Below are 20,262 nucleotides of genomic sequence, written 5' to 3' on the forward strand. Positions count from 1 at the left end.
CACCGGTGGTGCATTGTTTGTCTTGGGCCGGATCAACCGACAGCTTCGTGTGATCGCTGCGCTACTTTTCAAACCAGAGCCCTCCGTCGCCGTAAGGCCAGAATGGCGGAATTGTTCGCCGTGGACGCGCCGCCTAAGGCCTCGACGTCGGCCTCGGCCCCGGCCTTGACCTCGGCCTCGGCGTCCTCGGGGGCCTCGGCTTCGAAGGCGTCCTCAGGAAAACCGGCTTCGGGTAAGTCCTCTGTTCCATCCCCTTCAGCAAAGAAGCCATCCTCTACTCCGGCTAAGGCGGGTGGGTCGACCCCGGCCCCGCCTCGGACCTCGACTTCGCACACCCCGAGGGAATACTCGAGACCGAGGTCGCCCTCCAGGGAGTGTGCTCCGGACCCGGAACTCCCGACCTTCGTGGGGATCCCGGCCTTTCAGGACCTCCTTCGAGCCCTTATTTCATCGGAGCTGTCGGGGGCCCTGGAAGTGTTGCAGCGAGCTGCGGTTCCGGCGGCCTCGACCTCGCAGGCCTCGGCCGGGGCGCCCTCGTCCTCGGAGGCCCCGGCCTCGGCTCCCTCGACCTCGGGAGCCCCGGCCTCGGTGGCCTCGGTCTCGGGTACTGTGGCCCCCTTAACCTCGGCCCCGGCCCTGCCCTCGACCTCGGCCTCGGGGGGGCCGCCTGAGCGGAGTGTGCGGCCCAAGGAAAAGTTGCGCAGAGTGCGCCGTATTTCCTCCTCTTCCTCGGGGTCTTCCCGGGACGCCTCGCCCTCGACGCGACCTCGGACGGGGCGCCGATCGAGGAAGCCGAAGCGCCCGCGGGGCTCGCCTCGGAGGCACGATCGTTCCGCGCCGCTCGGGGGCGAGGCGCTTCAGGTGTCGGAGTTGCGCCTCGACAATCCGAGGCTCCTCCGATCACCTCATGGGAAGTCTTCCCGTGCCGCCTCGCCGAGGAAGTGGGAGAGTGTCCCCCGGACCCCGGGGTCCTCACCCAAGGGTTCTGCGAGGCGGAGAACTTCTCCTTCCCCCTCGAGGGCCTTGGAGAGAGGATCCTGGGACTCGGGGTCGGTCAGAGATCCTCATTATTCCCATGAGGCCTCTCCCCTCTCCTCGGTGGGGAGGTCGAGAACCCCGTCCCCCCCGGCCAGGCCGTCCTCATTTTCAACTTTTGTTCAGGACATGGCCCGAGCCCTGGGGTTAGACCTTATGGTCGGTTCACAATATTCCAAAGAATTTTTGGAGGAGCAGGACCTTCCCACTCCTCCTAGAGAGGTGCCTAGGCTCCCCCTCAACAGAGTCCTTCTGCAGACCTGGTTGAAGAATTTGTCGAACCCTCTTACAGTCACGTCGGTGCCTTCTAAAATGGAAGCGAAGTATAGGACGGTGCCCCCTAAAGGGTTCGAAAAGGCGCAGCTCTCCCACCAGTCTCTTCTGGTGGAGTCTGCCCTGAAGAAATCACAGCCCTCACGGGTTTCTGCGGCGGTTCCACCCGGCAGGGAGGGGCGGACCCTGGATAAGTTTGGCCGTCGCCTCTATTCAAATTCCCTGATGGCCACCAGGGTTCTAAATTATGCCTTCACCTTTTCCTCCTATTTGCGTGGCATGGTGAAGGACCTTCCTCAATATCGAGACTCCTTACCGGACTCCCAAAGAGCAGGATTTGATAAGTTTATGTCCAACCTGTCTCAATTGCGGTTGTACCTATTTCATGCGGTGTACGACGCATTTGAGCTGGTTTCAAGGGTGTCGGCCTTCGCAGTGGCCATGCGCCGCCTGGCCTGGCTTCGCACCCTCGATATGGACCCAAACCTGCAGGAACGTCTTGCAGACTTGCCTTGTGTGGGGTCCGAGTTATTTGACGAGTCCTTAGATGCGGCGACCAAGCGGTTGTCGGAGCAGGAGCGCTCGTTAGCATCCCTGGTCCGCCCCAAACCTAGACCCCCGCCGCAGAAACCTTTCCGTCCTCTGCCGCGTCGATATCCTCAGAAGTCGACTCCGGCTTTTTCAAGGCCACCTCCGAGGCGTCCGTCTCAGCGAGGCAGAGGGGGACAAACCCAAGCCCCGGCGCAGGGTCCTTCTAAACCCGCGCCTTCCTTTTGACGGGCTGAGCGGACGGGGCGGGTTCCCCTCCGCGAAATCTCAGGAACCCCTTCCGATCGGGGGGCGTCTTCGGTTCTTCCAGATGGCATGGACCGAGATAACCTCAGACGCTTGGGTGCTCCGGACCGTCTCCGAGGGCTACTCGCTCAACTTTGTGTCCTCGCCACCGGACCATCCCCCAAATCTAGCCTCTTGCAACCGATCGCAGCTGCCGACCCTTCTGGCCGAGGCCAGGGCCCTATTGGTGCTTCGGGCGGTCGAACCGGTCCCCAAGGACCAGCGGGGTACGGGGGTTTTACTCCCGTTACTTTTTGGTCCCAAAAAAGACCGGGGACCTGCGCCCCATACTGGATCTCAGGAAGCTCAACAAATTCCTGGTCCGGGAGAAGTTTCGAATGCTATCTCTCCCGGTTTTATATCCTCTCTTGGAGGAAGGGGACTGGATGTGCTCCCTCGACTTGAAGGAAGCATACACCCATGTTCCGGTGCATCCCGCCTTCCGAAGATTTTTACGATTCCAGGTGGGGGACCTGCACCTCCAGTACAGGGTCCTACCCTTCGGCCTGGCCGCGTCCCCACGAGTCTTCACGAAGTGCATGGTGGTGGTTGCGGCAGCCCTGAGGTCTCGTGGGCTTCATGTGTTCCCTTACCTGGACGATTGGCTCATCAAAGCCCCAACCAGGGAGGGGGTTATCTCAGCGACCCGACAGTCTATTGCCTTCCTGCAGAGCCTCGGGTTCGAGATAAACTTTCCAAAGTCACAGTTGTGCCCGGCTCAGTCTCTTCAATTTATAGGCGCGGTGCTGGACACGGTGCGCCTGCGCTCCTATCTCCCGCCCCAGCGGTTGGAAGCCTTGGTGCGGATGGGCCGTCAGGTCTCTCAACTGTCGGTGGTGTCGGCCCAGCGCATGATGATGCTGCTCGGTCATATGGCATCGACGGTCCACGTCACTCCGTTTGCAAGGCTGCACTTGAGGATTCCTCAGTGGACCCTCTCTTCCCAGTGGCGTCAAGAGTACGATCCGGTGTCTCGCCTCGTTGCGGTGACTCCGCTTTTGCGGAAATCGCTGCGTTGGTGGACAGACTCTTCAAATCTGTCCAAGGGTTTACTGTTTCTCACCCCTCCTTTTCGCAAGGTTCTGACCACAGACTCCTCGGAGTACGCGTGGGGAGCCCACCTCGACGGTCTTCGCACGCAGGGCCTGTGGTCTGCCGAGGACCGTCGGTGTCACATCAACGTGCTAGAACTTCGGGCCATCTTTCTAGCACTTCGAGCATTCGTTCACATATTGCAGAATCAGGTTGTCCTCGTCCGCACGGACAATCAAGTGGCGATGTACTATGTGAACAAGCAGGGTGGCACGGGTTCTTGGCCCCTCTGCTCGGAGGCTCTTCGCCTTTGGGAGTGGGCGGTCTCCCGGAACATCTTCCTTCGGGCGGTCTACATCCAGGGAGAACTGAACTGTCTGGCGGACAAACTCAGTCGACTTCTGCAACCGCACGAGTGGACTCTACACTCCGGAGTTCTGCGCGAGGTTTTCGCTCGCTGGGGAACGCCGCAGGTGGATCTGTTTGCCTCTCCGGAGACCCGCAAACTGCCCCTGTATTGTTCTCGGATGTACTCCCGGGACCGTCTGGAGGCCGATGCCTTTCTTCTCGATTGGGAAGGGAGGTTCCTGTATGCGTTCCCTCCCTTTCCCCTGATCATGCGAACGTTAGTACATCTCAAATCGTCCGCTGCCACGATGATTCTCATTGCACCTCGGTGGCCGCGTCAGCACTGGTTCTCCCTGCTGCTTCAGCTCAGTGCCAGGGAGCCTCTTCTTCTGCCTGTGTTTCCTTCTCTGCTGTCTCAGAGTCAAGGATCCATGTTACATCCCAATCTTCAGTCATTACACCTGACAGCTTGGTTTCTTGCTCCCTAACTTTGCCTGGTCTGTCTCAATCGGTGAGGGAGGTGTTGGAAGCCTCACGCAAGATCTCGACGAGGCTTTGTTATTCGCAGAAATGGACCAGGTTTTCCACCTGGTGTTCGTCTTTTCACCTGGATCCGGTGTCGGTTCCGGTGTCCTCGGTCTTGGACTATTTATTTCATCTGTCGCACTCTGGCCTGAAAACCACTTCGGTGCGTGTTCATCTTAGTGCTATTTCTGCTTTCCATCAACATCTGGATGGGCATCCCCTGTCGCTCCATCCTTTGGTGACACGCTTCATGAAAGGGTTACTCAGGGTTTGTCCCCCTCTTAAGCCTCCTTCAGTCGTGTGGGATTTGAATGTGGTTTTAGCTCAACTGATGAAACCCCCTTTTGAGCCACTCAACAAGTCTCCCTTGAAATTTCTGACTTGGAAGGTGATGTTTCTGATTGCCCTCACCTCCGCTAGGCGGATTGGGGAGTTGCAAGCCTTGGTTGCGGACCCTCCTTTCACTGTCTTTCATCATGACAAGGTGGTTCTCCGTACCCATCCTAAGTTTTTACCTAAAGTTGTTTCTGATTTCCACCTCAATCAGTCCATTGTCCTTCCTGTATTCTTTCCGAAGCCCCACTCCCATCCTGGCGAGACGGCGCTTCACACGCTTGACTGTAAGAGGGCGTTGGCATATTACCTTCAACGCACCAGGTCTCATAGGAAGGTTCCTCAATTGTTTTTGTCCTTCGATCCTAATCGATTAGGGCATCCTGTTTCCAAGCGCACTCTGTCTAACTGGTTAGCTGCTTGCATTTCTTTTTGCTATGCTCAGGCCGGACTTCCGCCCCCGGGTCGAGTCACGGGGCATAAGGTCCGAGCGATGGCAGCTTCGGTGGCTTTCCTCCGATCCACTCCTATGGAGGAAATATGTAAAGCTGCCACTTGGTCTTCGGTTCATACGTTCACCTCTCATTACTGTCTGGACACTTTATCCAGGAGTGACGGCCGGTTTGGCCAGTCGGTGTTGCGTAATCTGTTTTCCTGAATTGCCATCCTCCCACCTGCCCTTTTTTGGTTGGCTTGGAGGTCACCCACATGTGAGAATATCATGCCTGCTTGTCCTGGGATAAAGCACAGTTACTTACCGTAACAGGTGTTATCCAGGGACAGCAGGCATATATTCTCACAACCCGCCCGCCTCCCCGGGGATGGCTTCTCTGCTAGTTATGGAACTGAGGACCATGAGGTGGGATGCGCCCTCTAGTGGGCGAGAAGGCATGCACATGCGTGGTGCAGTGTGCAAACTTGAAACTTCTAGCAAGTTTGCTTGAAAAGCTGTCCGCGCTGGGGCTCCGTAGATGACGTCACCCACATGTGAGAATATATGCCTGCTGTCCCTGGATAACACCTGTTACGGTAAGTAACTGTGCTTTTCATGCACCCTCGAGGAAATACAGATACAGAAGGACACCAATTCAGACTAACCTTGGTACAGAGTAGTCTGGATAATGGAAAACCCAGATGATTGGTCATTCTCTTTTGAAAAGAGCACACACTTTGAGCATTATGTGTTGAGTAATATTTTTGTTGTTGTTTTTAATGGAAAAATACCAAACTATTTGTGATATAATATACCATATATATTCAAATATAAACCGATCCAATTATAAACCGACGTAACCTTTTCCCCACTCAAATATAAACCAGGGGGTTTATAGTAAATTGTCCTGCCTTACACCCAGCCCTCCTTCCTGCCCAGCTCTACACCCAGCCTTCGATGCCTACTGCGGGCCTCCCTTAAGCCCTGGTGGTCCAGCGGTGAACTGGAACAGGAGCGATCCTTCCCATGTCCTATCCTGGCCAACTGATAACCACCCCACCTCCCTCCCGGACCTGTTGCAGGCCTCCCACGGACCTGCCATAAGCCCTTGTGATCTAGCGGTGAGCTGGATTAGGAGTGTTCCTGGCTTGGCCAACTGTTAACCACCCAGTTTCCCTCCTGGACTTCTCTACAACATATCTTTTGAAATCTGGTGGTCTAGCAGTGAAGTGGGTCAGGAGTGATTTTTCTTCGCTTCTGCCCCGTGCAGAGCCGCGATCAGAAATGGCTGAGCAAGTTCCAGGGCCGTCTTATGAGACTATAATAAAATTTAAAAAAGCATGATCTGCACAAGGGATACAGTCTGTATAAAAGAATGCCTACTGAGAAAAGAGGCAGGGAGAGGGTCTGAGAGGAGTAAATGTATGCACATCAGCACTTGTTTTCCATTGTTTCATATGTGCTCTTATACTGAGCCATGTCCTAAAAAATTTTGATAAGACATTTTGGTTATGCTTAGTGTAAAACAGGCTGAAAAAGTATTACTATTTTTTCCAGTTGTAGAGCCTTAGTGAAACAATCTCTGACAGACTTTCTTCTCTGCTAGGTGATGTTCACAGAAGAAGATGTTAAATACTACCTAGCAGAATTAGCACTTGCATTAGATCATCTACATAGCCTTGGAATCATCTACAGGGACCTAAAACCAGAAAAGTAAGCAGCATATTGGCAGTAAGCATATAATTTGTAGCCATTACCACTGTTTTAACTTGTCTCGGAGGCACAAAAGGGACTTTCTTTGCTTATTAACAAATGATAGAATTGAAGTGGTTTTGGTGAAAAGATAAGTAAAGTAGTAGTAAACCATGTTTATTTTAATATTGAATGTTTTTTATGGGTTGGGAATGGGTCAGTGGCAGTGCTGTGCACCAAGTCCTAGTTCATTTCTTGGGCTGGGTCTTCTGCACCCCAGGTTGGCCAAGGCTGGGGATACTGTGAATATTGCATCCACAGTCCCAGGGCTCAAGGGAATCATGATCATTAAAGGCAGCTCTTAGTGACTGTGGCCCCCATGCACAAAAGCAGTCTTACTAGCTCAGAAACCCTCCCAATGTTCAAAAGGGATCTCCTTGGCTGTTAGCAATCCTTGTAGCAGCCACAGAGAACCCTATGCAAATGCAATACAAGGAACTCATTGCTATTCCAATGAGCTCTCCTTGCAATGCACAAAAGGAACCCCCCCCCCCCCACTACCAAAGAATCAGAGCTAACATTTTCTGGCAGCTCTGGAGCTGCCGGTAGCTTCTGTTGTGTGCGGCACACCAGTCACTCTCTTCCAGATACCCAGATTATCACTCACTCTATTTAAGGTCATTTCAAGTGCAGACATTGTTCCATGTGCCAGTATTTCTTTTCTTGGTATCTTACTCCTTGTCCACTTTGCTTACTTGGGATTTTTTTTTCCCTTCTCCTTCATATCACCTAGTAGGTGAACTACCATGTTACCCGAAAATAAACCCTAGCATGATTTTTGGGGTATCTCCACACCAGTGCTGTGGTATAAACAAAATAAAAAATACTTTTCCTCTCTCTGTTAGGTCCTAGCTCACGCTCACAGTCTTAACACCAGCTCTGGCAGGATACACATTTCAAATCCGACATATTGTAGTCACAAAATAGAGAATATATATATATATATATATATATATTTTTTTATTTTTTTTTGTCTTCCACTGTCATATCCAACATTTGTTTCTTTCCTACTGTCTTCCATCTGTCTCTCTCTCTCTCCTTCCCCCCCCCCCCCCCCAATCCCTGCTAGGGCTTCCCTCTGGCGCATCACAGAAGATGTCATCAGTGAAGCAGCACAGGGAAGGCTCGATTCACAGAAGTGAATCGGACAGCACTAGTCAATAGCCCTTGTAATTTTTTTTAATTTTTTTTCCCCTGTACCACATGCCCATAAAGGTGAAAGTACACTGCACACTTTGGGCTAGATTCACTAAAGTCAGCGATTGTCGCTAAACCTGTTTTCACAGGTTTAGTGACGATTGCTGTTAACTGACCCGATTCACTAAATGGCCCACCGCGTGTTTTTCCCCTTAATCGCCCATTTTTTGATCCAATGCAACCCATGAAAATTAGTAAAACCCCATGCAAAATAGCCAAGTGATTGATTCACTTACTTCACTTGGCTATTTAGCATCGGGTGACCCACCCTAAAACAAACAGCAGGAGGAGGGATGCCCACTCCCTCTGGCCAGGAAAATCCTCCCCCCTACCCCCCCCCCCCCCAGAAGAAAAAGGCAGGAGGGATACCTATTCCCTCCTGCCAGGAAAGACCTACCCCACCCCCTCGAAAAAAAACAGCAGGAGGGATGCCCACTCTCTTCTGCCTGGAAAGACCTCCCCTCCTCCCCCAAAGAAAAAGGCAGGAGGGATGCCCACTCCCTCCTTCCACCGGAGGCCCTCATCCCCCTCCAGGCCCCGTACCTTTAAATTGAGAGCATGAGGTACTGAAAACACCTCCTGCTCCTCCTATCTTCGCGACAACACTAGGCCTTAGGCCACTCCCCATGCATGTTTGAATGGAAAATTGACCTAGCATAGAACTGGGAGTGAGGCACAGTGAGCAGAGATGTTTCACAGAATAGGCCTTTTAGCCATAGCAAGCCAGATAACAGAAAATGGACACAGAGTATTTATTAATGAAGTGGTACGAACCACTGGCACAACTCAAGCAGTGGAACCCATAAGTAGATGAGCAATATTGGAGGGGATGTGGACTAGATATCTATAAGCTTAACTGCTGGGAATAAAAAAATGTTTCATTTTCTAGGGACTTTGGTTAAAAAGGGCAATATTGAGGAATATGGAGGTAGCACAAAATGTTCAATTGCAAGATGTGGGAAAAGCCAATGAGTTACTTATGTTGAGTTTTATGGCTTCTGGAATAGTATTGGCTGGTCACTGGAAACACTTCATAGCTCCACCTCTTTAAAAAAAAAAAAAAAAAAACTGGCAAAAAATTAAAACTGTGCTGTGAAATGTACAAATTAACAGCATAAGCTCCAGCACTTTGAAGCCACTCAAGCAGCAAAACAAGACAATCAAATCTCCAATCTACTGATAACAACCCCAGACTACAGGACATTCAGAAAAGAAATAAGACTATACTCTTCAAGAAATCCCTGAAAAAGTCTTAACACTTCAAGTACCTTCCTTCCTCCCATCTTCTTCCTAAGCCCCCAAATCAACCTGATCTACTCTTTACTTGCTCTGGAAATGACCAGAGATCTTCTTTTGTAACCCACATTCTATAACTCTCTTGTAATCCGCCTTGAACCGCAAGGTAATGGCAGAATAGAAATCTCTATCTAATGTAATGTAATATGGAAGGAGTGAACATTGTATGATTGTAATCAGACTGGTGATTTAGATTTTTACAATATTTTGTACTGGAAAAGGTGGTGGTTCTGGAATAGATACAGAGAAAGGAGGGGAAAGGGGGAAGGTTGAAAAAAAATAAGCATGGTGTTGCTCAAACAAATGTACACAACAGCATGAGATGGAAATGTTAGTATGTATAATTGTATCTGCTTTCTTTGTGTTTGCATTTCCAAACATAAATACATTTGAAAAGAAAAAAAAAAAGAGGGTTTTTTTTAGAGGGGGTTTTGGATTTTTCTATTGCTGTTTGAAGTTGAATAACTGCTGCACAGAAGGAAGAACTGTGCACCAGATGATTGAGGATTTCATGAAGTAATGAGAAAATCAGCATAAGGACTGGAGACAACGGCTCATGTTTACAGCTTTATTGTGGAAAGTTGTATATCTCTGATTGATATGATTGTCACAACTTTAAAAATCAATAAACAATTTACATTTTAAAAAATGTAAAATAATTTCATGTTTGTTTTTATATCAGTAAATCTGTATATGAAAAATATTTTGTGAAATCAGTTTTTAAATTGTTTTTCAATCATTTTACAGTATATTGCTTGATGAAAAGGGGCATATCAAATTAACAGGTATGTAGTTGTAATCTCTGAATTCCTAAGGTTGAAATAGTGGTTGATAATCAAAACAATTTAATCAGTTAGGAGAGCTGAATATACTGTACACTTACCAGTCATTTTGGTATCTAATTGCACAGAGACTTTATGAGGTGGAACCTGAGAGATGCTGGCAATATTCACTGCTGATTCTCATGACTAAGCAAGCATATAGAAGTTTTTCCCAAGTTGGTCAAGTAGCAGCCTGACGTGTTCCAGTTCCTCCCTCCCATGCCTGGAACATGAACAGTTCACCACTTTCCCCTCCCATGGGCCTGATCCCTGGTGGTCTATCAGAGAACAGGCAGTAACAATTTTCACTCCTGTCCATTGCAGCTGCCTCTTCAGAATGGTTGCCATGACCTAATAGGGCGTTCTTTTATGGCCAGGAGAAAATGGGCATTACTCCTGCCAGTTTTCCGCTAGACCACCAGAGATCATATTGATATTCTAGAGGGTGGGGGAGAGGAAAGAGGCATCCTGGGGGTAGTGCCCAATTCAGGGAAAAAAATTTTCGATTGGCCCATTGAATTGATTTTTCAATTTGATTCGATTCACTTTTCCTACCCAATCGGATGTTATTTTCAAACATCCTGCGGTTTTATTTTGTAGCCTCTTCACCCAACCCATGCCGGCGCTGTGGTAAAAAAAAAAGAAGACATTTCCTCTCTGTTAGGTCCTAGTTTATGCTCGCTAACACCAGCTCTGGGAGGATACACATTTCAAATCTGTTATATTTATTGTAATCACAAAATAGAAACTAATGGTATTTTTTTTTCTACCTTTTTGTTATCTGATCATTTTATTATTCAAATCATGTTGGTTCCAGGCTCTGGTTTCTGTTTGTCTTCTGTTAACTCGTTCACCAGGGTCTCCTGCCCATTTGACATTTTCTTCTTTCTCCATGCTCACCATCCAATTTCTATCTCTGTACCTTCCCTTCCACTGCCATATCCAATATTATCCCAGGACAAGCAGGCAGGTATTCTCACTAGTGGGTGATGTCATCAGACAGAGCCCCGGTACGGACGTCTCACAAGCACGTGTTGCTTGTAGAAACTTAAAGTTTCTAGATGCCCGCACCGCGCATGCGCCGGTGCCTTCCTACCCGGAGATCCGGGCGTGTCTCCTCAGTTCTTTCTTTTCCGCGGAGCTGAGAAGTTCAACTTCTTCATGCGCTAGCTGAATTCAGTTAAATTTGCCTTCCTTGTCCGCGTTTTCGTTTTCTTTTAATTACAGTTAACAGTTCTTTTCTTTTTCAACAAAAAAAAAAAAAAAAGAAGATTATTTCCTCCGGCGGGTCGAACGGGCCGGCCACGTGGCTCAGGCCCACTGGCTTCGACCTAGCGGCGGAGATTTTCCGGCCTATGTCCCGGCCAATCACCGGGTTTAAAAAGTGCAGCAAGTGCCAACGCGCGATTTCACTCACGGACCCTCACTGGCGCTGTTTGCAGTGTTTGGGCCCTGACCACATCCCGAAATCGTGCGGGCCTTGCTCTACCCTTACGGCACGCTCATTCAAGCGGCGTTGCCTATTGTGGGAATCGATGTTCAAGATGGACGCAGCTAAGGATCCCTCAGCCTCCACTTCATCTGATACCTCCCCGGTTCGGGCGAAACCGGCATCGACCACTCCTGCATCGAGTGTGGTGAAACCGGCATCGCTCACCCCGACACCATCCACGAGCTCGACGTCGGTGCCTGCCCCGGTCTCCTCGGTTCAGGTACCTCTTCCTTCCACAGTGCCACCAATGGTCATCAAAGTGCCGAAAGCTACTAAGCAGAAGCACTCGGCCTCGAAGGAGCGCGATGTCCGTGCAGGAGGACCCCCTTTCGGTGCGGATCCCTCCTTATCGGCTTCGCTACGGTCCGTGCTGGAAGCTCAATTCGTTGAGCTCATGCAGACCATCGGACCCGGGCTCATCGCTGCCATACAGGGTGACCTCCCGGTACCGGTCCAAAGGGGCGGTCCGCCCCCTCCCCCTCCCCCGCACCGTTCGACCTCGACAACCGACGAGGACGAACGGGGGAGGGCGGCGATGCCCACGCGGCAAGCCTCGCTTACCGATATGCCGCCATTAGAACCCATTACGCCTCCGCGCCAACATGGGACCAGACCTCCGATCGATACTCGAAGCCCTGGGCATAGTCAGGAAGAGTTCTTCCGTACTCCTTACCAGACTTGGGTAGCATCGCAAGAACCCGCATCGCAAACCCAGTTGCGATCCACTGCTTCCAGCCCTATCCACTTGGGGGCCTCGGGAGACCATGCGATGCACAGACGATCCCGATCCCCGTCCCGCCACCGAGACGGGCACCGATCGAGACACTCATCCTGGCACTCCTCACGCCATTCGGAGGTGTCACCGCAGAAAAAACTGCAACGTAGGGGATACTCCTCATCAGAGGTGTCCCCCCCGAGGGGCCCGGAGTACGAGGAGACACTGGTGCCCGATTCTCCTTGTCACTCCCCGATGTCCACGGACCTGGAGGCCTCCTCCTCCTCCAGCCCGTCCCACAGACCGACGCTGGCGGAACAATTGTCCTTCTCATCATTCCTCCGACAAATGGCGGAGGATCTGGATGTGACCCTTGACACGGGCTCCCGATACTCCAAAGAGTATCTGGACACCATGCATTTACCTAACCCTCCAACGGAGTCGCTTCGGCTCCCCTTGCATAAATTACTGGACCAGACCTTCATGCAGTGCTTCGAAACGCCGTATTCCATACCGGCGATCCCCAGCAAACTCGATGCTCGATACCGCATCGTGCACCATAAAGGGTTCGAGGGCCCTCAACTCTCCCACCAATCCCTACTGGTCGAGTCCTCCCTTAAACGCTCTCATCCCTCCCAGGTCTACGCCTCGGTACCGCCGGGCCGAGAGGGGAGAACGATGGACAAATTTGGTAGAAAATTCTACCAAAACTCCATGATGGCGTCACGGGTGCTAAACTACAACTTCTTTTTCTCTTCCTATCTGGAGTTCTTCTTGCCGGTGCTCCGCAAGTTCACTCCGTTCATAGACAACCAAGCTCGATTCGAGTTCGAGGAAGTGGTAGCCTCCCTCTCCCAATTACGCCTCCAGCTGATGCAATCCTCCTTCGATGCATTCGAACTCTCGGCACGCGCCGCCGCAAGCGCGGTAGCTATGCGTCGCCTAGCATGGCTCTGTACTATCGATATGGATCCCAACCTACAGGACAGACTCGCCAACGTACCATGTGCTGGAGCCGACCTGTTCGATGAGTCTATCGAAACTGTTACCAAGAAGCTGTCGGATCATGAAAAATCCTTTCAATCCATCCTGCGGCCCAAACCCAAACCTCAACAGTCTCGACCTTCCAGGCCACCCCTGATTTACCAGCGGCGTTACATGCCCAGACAAACGCCTGCTGCGAGACAGCCTGCGAAGAGACAACCTCCCCAGAAGTCTCAGCAAAAACCTCAGCCACCGGCTGTACCTAAGGCTCCCCAGCCCTTTTGACGCCCCCCCCGGGAGCATAACCTCGGCCTCTCCCATAGGGGGCCGCCTCCATCTTTTTTACCATCGATGGGAGGCCATAACCACGGACCTATGGGTCCTCACCATCATAAGAGAAGGATACTCTCTTCAATTCCACCGGGTCCCCCCGGACCATCCTCCAAGAGAGTATCCTTCAAGCTCGACGCAGACCGCCCTTCTTCTTCAGGAAGTCCAAACCTTACTTCAGCTTCGGGCCGTCGAGCCGGTCCCGTCAGACCAATTGAACCGAGGGTTTTACTCCCGGTACTTCCTCGTCCCGAAGAAAACGGGCGACCTGCGACCTATTTTAGACCTTCGGGCCCTCAACAAGTTCCTGGTCAAAGAGAAGTTTCGCATGTTGACTTTGGCTTCTCTATACCCCCTCCTCGAGCAGAACGACTGGTTATGCTCCCTGGATCTCAAGGAGGCCTACACTCACATCCCCATTCACCCGGCCTCCCGAAAGTTCCTCAGATTTCGGGTGGGAAATCTGCACCTACAGTATCGAGTGCTACCATTCGGCCTATCTTCGTCCCCCAGAGTCTTCACAAAGTGCCTGGTGGTAGTGGCCGCGGCACTCCGGGACAGGGGTCTACAGGTATTCCCATACCTCGACGACTGGCTCATCAAGGCCCCGTCAGCCCCAGAGGTCACTTCGACGGCCTTGGCTACAACCTACTTCCTCCAGAATTTGGGCTTCGAGATCAACTTCTCCAAGTCTCATCTACAACCCACCCAGTCCCTCCCCTTCATCGGAGCGGTCCTGGACACCACCCGACTCCGAGCATTCCTGCCTCGGCAACGCATGGAGTCTCTTCTTCATCTCAGCCAGTCGGTGTCTACTCGCCAAACCCTACCGGCGAGACAACTGATGGTGCTCCTGGGCCATATGGCCTCCACAGTACATGTGACACCCTTTGCCAGACTCCACCTCAGGATCCCCCAGTGGACCCTGGCATCACAGTGGAATCAAACGTCCGATCCACTATCCAAACGCATCTTAGTCACACCTGCTCTTCGGCTGTCTCTACTTTGGTGGATGACCTCTTCGAATCTATCCAGAGGTTTGCTGATGCACTCTCCCCCCCATCAGAAAGTTCTCACAACCGATTCGTCGAACTATGCATGGGGGGCCCACCTGGATGGTCTCCGTACCCAAGGATTCTGGACCAGTGCGGAAAGACTACACCAAATCAATCTACTGGAGCTCAGAGCCATCTTCAATGCGCTCCAAGCTTTCCAACACCTACTTCACGACATGGTGATCCTCATTCGCACAGACAATCAGGCCGCCATGTATTATATCAACAAGCAAGGAGGCACGGGCTCGGCCCTCCTTTGCCAGGAAGCTCTACGAGTCTGGGACTGGGCGGTGCGCCACAATACCCTACTCAGAGCAGTATACATCCAGGGGGAGAACAACGTCTTAGCAGACAAACTAAGCCGTCTGCTACAACCGCACGAATGGACTCTCCATTCCAGCCCCCTTCTCCAAATCTTCACGCAATGGGGGACGCCTCAGATAGACCTCTTTGCGGCTCCCCACAACGCCAAACTGCCTCAGTTTTGCTCCAGGATCTACACTCCTCATCGCCTCGAGGCAGATGCTTTTCTACTGAACTGGGGGAAACGATTTCTATATGCGTTCCCACCATTCCCGCTGATCCAGAAGACTCTGGTCAAGCTGAAACTCGAACGGGCCACCATGATTCTAATAGCTCCTCGGTGGCCCAGACAACCTTGGTTCTCCCTCCTACTTCAACTCAGCAGCAGGGAACCAGTACCACTTCCAGTGTTTCCTTCACTACTTACTCAACATCAAGGCTCACTGCTTCATCCCAACCTGCAGTCTCTCCACCTGACAGCTTGGTTCCTCTCAACGTAACCCCTCACCAATTCTCACAAGAAGTGAGGGAGGTCTTGGAAGCTTCCAGGAAGCCCGCCACTCGACAATGCTACTCCCAGAAATGGACCAGATTCTCCTCATGGTGTGTTTCTAAGTCAAAGGAACCTCAGCGAGCTTCCTTATCCTCCGTGCTGGACTATCTCCTACACCTATCTCAATCTGGGCTCAAGTCCACATCCATACGAGTCCACCTGAGCGCTATTGCGGCGTTCCACCAGCCTCTACAAGGGAAACCCCTCTCGGCCCATCCGGTGGTCGCCAGATTTATGAAAGGACTCTTCCATGTTAACCCTCCTCTCAAACCACCCCCAGTAGTTTGGGACCTCAATGTAGTCCTTTCCCACCTCATGAAGCCCCCGTTTGAACCACTCAACAGGGCCCCTCTGAAGTATCTCACCTGGAAAGTGCTTTTCCTTGTAGCCCTTACGTCCGCTCGCAGAGTCAGCGAACTCCAGGCATTGATGGCGGACCCACCATTCACAGTATTCCACCATGACAAGGTGGTCCTCCGCACTCACCCGAAATTCCTGCCTAAGGTAGTCTCCGAATTTCATCTCAACCAATCCATTGTACTTCCAGTATTCTTCCCTAAGCCTCATTCTCACCATGGAGAATCGGCCCTTCACACTCTAGACTGTAAACGTGCCTTGGCTTTCTACCTGGATCGCACCAAGCCACACAGAACCACTCCTCAACTTTTTGTCTCCTTCGACCCTAACAAGTTGGGAAGACCCGTATCAAAACGCACCATCTCTAATTGGATGGCGGCTTGTATCTCTTTCTGCTATGCCCAGGCTGGATTATCACTTCCTTGTAAGGTCACAGCCCATAAGGTCAGAGCAATGGCAGCATCAGTAGCATTCCTCAGATCAACACCAATCGAGGAAATTTGCAAGGCTGCCACCTGGTCCTCGGTTCACACATTCACCTCACATTATTGTCTGGATACCCTCTCCAGACGGGATGGACAGTTTGGCCAAACAGTATTGAAAAATTTATTCTCTTAAGTCGCCAACTCCCCCTCCATCCCACTGAGGTTAGCTTGGAGGTCACCCACTAGTGAGAATACCTGCCTGCTTGTCCTGGGATAAAGCAATGTTACTTACCGTAACAGTTGTTATCCAGGGACAGCAGGCAGCTATTCTCACGTCCCACCCACCTCCCCTGGGTTGGCTTCTCAGGCTAGCTACCTGAACTGAGGAGACACGCCCGGATCTCCGGGTAGGAAGGCACCGGCGCATGCGCGGTGCGGGCATCTAGAAACTTTAAGTTTCTACAAGCAACACGTGCTTGTGAGACGTCCGTACCGGGGCTCTGTCTGATGACATCACCCACTAGTGAGAATAGCTGCCTGCTGTCCCTGGATAACAACTGTTACGGTAAGTAACATTGCTTTCTGTTTCTTTTCCACTGTCTACCATCTCTCTCTCTTTCCTGCCTGGGTCAAACTTCTCTATTCCCTTTATGCAGCATCTCTCTCTTCGTCTCCTCCATTATCATGTGTAACATTTCTTTCTCTCCCCATGCACCATCTCTCCCTGCCCTCTACCCTATGTCTGACATTTCTCCCTCTTCTCTATGCATGTCTACATCCCCTCCACCACATGCAGGATTTCTACCTCTTTGTTGCATCTTTCTCTTCATCTCCTCCACCCAATGTCCAACAATTCTTCCTCTCTCTCCCCCGCAGCTTTCTATCCCTCTGCAGCAGCTTTCCCTCCCTCCTATCCCCCTGTGCAGCAGCTTTTCATCCCCCCCCCCCCCGGTGCAGCACCTCCCGACTTATCTCCTCCACAGTGAGATCTGACATACGAGCCTCCCAAAGCAGCAGAAGTGGTGGCCGGTGGGAAGAGGCAATGCTCTGAACAGGCTGCTTCTAGCCTGCTCTGCCAGGGGCTTTCCTCTGCCACATCATCAGTGACGTGGCAGAGTGAATTGATTCAAATTGGCGAATCGGACATCACTATCCTGGGGTGGGTGCTCTGTTCATGTTCTGGGAGGTTGGGAAGGAAGGACAGGGGATCCTAGAGGAGGGGTAATAAGTATCATGGGTGGATCAGGACCCATCTCACTCATACCACATATAAAATCCTACTATTGGTTTTTAAAATCAAACTAACGCGTTTACCTGCTTTTCTTGATAAACTTATCATCCCTTACTCTTCTCCATGGACCCTAAGATCAGCTGACCAGAACTTATTGACTGACCCCCCCAATCAAGGAATTTTATTACACCAGAAAGAGTAATTTCCCTGTTACAGCTCCAACTCTACGGAATGCCATGCCATCTCAACTTCGCCAAGAAAATTCACTTGATAAATTCAAAACTAAACTAAAAACTTTCTTATTCCAAGGCGCATACCATAGCATTTATACCCCTTTTCAACAGTACAGCGGTATATAACATGAACTGCTTTTAAGAAGCGACCCCCCCTTCCTTGTGTCTTTTCCTCCACCATCTTCCTCTCTTTTATTTTTAATGATGTAATTACAAACTTCCCTTCCCCCGTCTTCCTCAAACTTACATAGGTCATCGTACTCGTCTATTCAATGTTCAACCTTTTCTTTTACCCCCATCCTTAAATTTATTTTAGTGTTTTTAGCTTTGTAAACCGGCCAGATACACAATGATGGTCGATATATTAAAATGTAAATAAACTTGGAATATTGGCCATGACCTGCATGAATTCTAGCAGCTTGCACAAATCCAGTCAGATGCCGATCTTCAGTGCCAGTGCCTGGACAAGACCTAGAACTGAATATCGAGGTCTATCTTAGCCAGCAGTGATAAGTGTTTAAAAAAACTGCTGGCTAAATATTGTCCAGAATGGCCTATATTTTTTGCCTTTCAGTTAATACATTTGTGGTTTATGCAGACACAATTAATTGGGCTTTATTGGTGTTTTCAGCACTATTTTATAACTGTTTAAAGCAGGGTTTAACAAATCATAGGCACTATGTCACCATGCTGTCTAGAAATATGCTTCTGTGCCAGGAATTCTCTTTAAAAGCCCCCAGAAAGGTATTTTTCATTCACTGGAGGAGGAGCTTCTTGTTCCCTGTGTTGTATGGCTCTATGCGAGTGTAAGAGTATAGTATGCTGGTCAGTAACCTCTTGCAGTAGTCTCACAAGACCTGAGAACTTGAAACCAACAGAGTTTTGCACCACACTGGGGGAAGAAGCTCCTGCTTCCATGACCACAGACAGCATAGTGAGGTAGCTCTGAGGGCTAGCTGAGTGAAGGAATGATGCTGATTAGTTTGCAGGGTTAAGGGCTGGGGGGTCACTTATCAATTTTCAGGGGGGTCTGAATTGGTTATGAGAGGGATAAAGGTTAAGGAAGGAAGAAGGCTGACTAGCCTAGGGGAAGGGGTGAAGGCTGGGAAGATTACTGGCTTGCAAGGAGAATAGAGGCTACAGGGTATGCTGACTGGCTCATTTGGTGTATGGGCTGGAGGGGAACTGACAGGCTTGCTGGATAGAGAGTGGGTTATCACTGGCCAACTTGTAGAGGTGGGGATAGGGGCTGACTGGTTTGCAGGGATAGGACCTGTGGTTTGAGGGGGAAGGTTAAGAACATAAGAATTTGCCTCCGCTGGGTCAGACAGCGGCGGCCCCTCAAGCCTATCACCTGTGCAATGCTCCCTGACTATTCCTATAACCTAGCTCAACTCCTAGATTGGCTTGTGGGATCAAGGGGCTGCAGCGTTGTTAACTGGCATGCCGAGCTGGCTTGGGGGGCAAAGGTTGACTGGTGTGGTGGCTTGATTTCAGGGAGGAGGAAGATAGTGGAATTAGGGATAGTCTGGTAGGGAGAAAAGACTAAAAGAGACTGGATGGCAACAAGATAGGGAGCGAGAGTGGGTGACAGTGTGGAGAACAAAGAGAGAGAATTGGTGATTTAAAAAACGCTAATTGCGGCTTCTTAAAAGATTGGTGGTGGGGAAGGTATATAAGCTACTGTAAACCACATTGAACTTATGGTTATGCGGTCTAGAAATTCGATGTTATGTTATTATCTGCCATCATGTCTTTGGAACCTTTATCCCAAAATATTTGCTTTGAAAGCATGAGGAATCAAGAGGCAGCAAGCAGAGCACCACCCTCAACCAGAGAGAGATGTAAAGTAGTTTGCATCCAGATGGGGGGGGAGGGAGTTGGGAATAATTTATACATAATATGTTAACATATGCTATATAATATGTGTGTTTATTCTTACTGAAAATGTGATAAAGGGTGGGTGGTTGGGGGGGTTATTATATCACTAGAATATTATGTGGCAGAGATTAATGTGCTATTGTGAAATAACTTGTATAGAATATTCTTTTGTGCACTTGTTTAATTTGAAAATGAATAAAGAACGTTAAAAAAAAAAATTTATTTACATATCCACTTTTCAGTGGAACAAATTTTTTGCTAGCACTATACAAATGCTAGTTATGAAATCTCAGAAAGGTAACATTTTACATTTTAAATTTGAATCAAAGTTTGTTCAGTGAATAAGAGGTTGTATAATGTTCTGTGATGACTGACAAATTTTGGCTCTTACATTTTGCTTTCTTTTCACTAGATTTTGGATTAAGCAAAGAATCTATTGACCATGAAAAGAAGGCCTACTCCTTCTGTGGTACTGTAGAATACATGGCACCAGAAGTGGTTAATAGGCGAGGCCACACACAGAGTGCAGACTGGTGGTCTTTTGGTGTTCTTATGGTAAGTTTTTAATAAACAGAGTAGATGAACAGTAGTGTATCTGCAATTGTTGAGAAAGCATGGAACCTTGAATGATTGTTTATTTCCTTTTATTATTAGAGTTCTAATTCATTTTGTTTGTTCATTTTTTATTGTACACCACTTTGATTTGTCTTTCAAAAAAGGTAGTTCGTTAAATTTAGTGAACGATAAGCATACTAATGAAGGTTTATGTGATTTGATAAAACCTGTAGAAATAAAGGTTGTCAAAGAAATTATAGATATCTTTC

General features: G+C 49.8%; 1 protein-coding gene across 1 annotated transcript in view; it reads left to right on the plus strand.

Moving 5' to 3' along the window:
- Positions 1-20,262, plus strand: part of RPS6KA3 (ribosomal protein S6 kinase A3) — a 122,943-nt gene that overhangs the window by 74,981 nt on the left and 27,700 nt on the right. Inside the window, exons 7-9 of the mRNA XM_033950052.1 lie at positions 6,420-6,526; positions 9,806-9,843; positions 19,851-19,993. Of these exons, the coding sequence (XP_033805943.1) occupies positions 6,420-6,526; positions 9,806-9,843; positions 19,851-19,993 (288 nt within the window). The remainder of the gene's footprint in view (positions 1-6,419; positions 6,527-9,805; positions 9,844-19,850; positions 19,994-20,262) is intronic.

The sequence above is a fragment of the Geotrypetes seraphini genome, chromosome 6 (genome assembly GCF_902459505.1).
Source record: "Geotrypetes seraphini chromosome 6, aGeoSer1.1, whole genome shotgun sequence".
In the NCBI taxonomy this organism is placed as follows: Eukaryota; Metazoa; Chordata; class Amphibia; order Gymnophiona; family Dermophiidae; genus Geotrypetes; species Geotrypetes seraphini.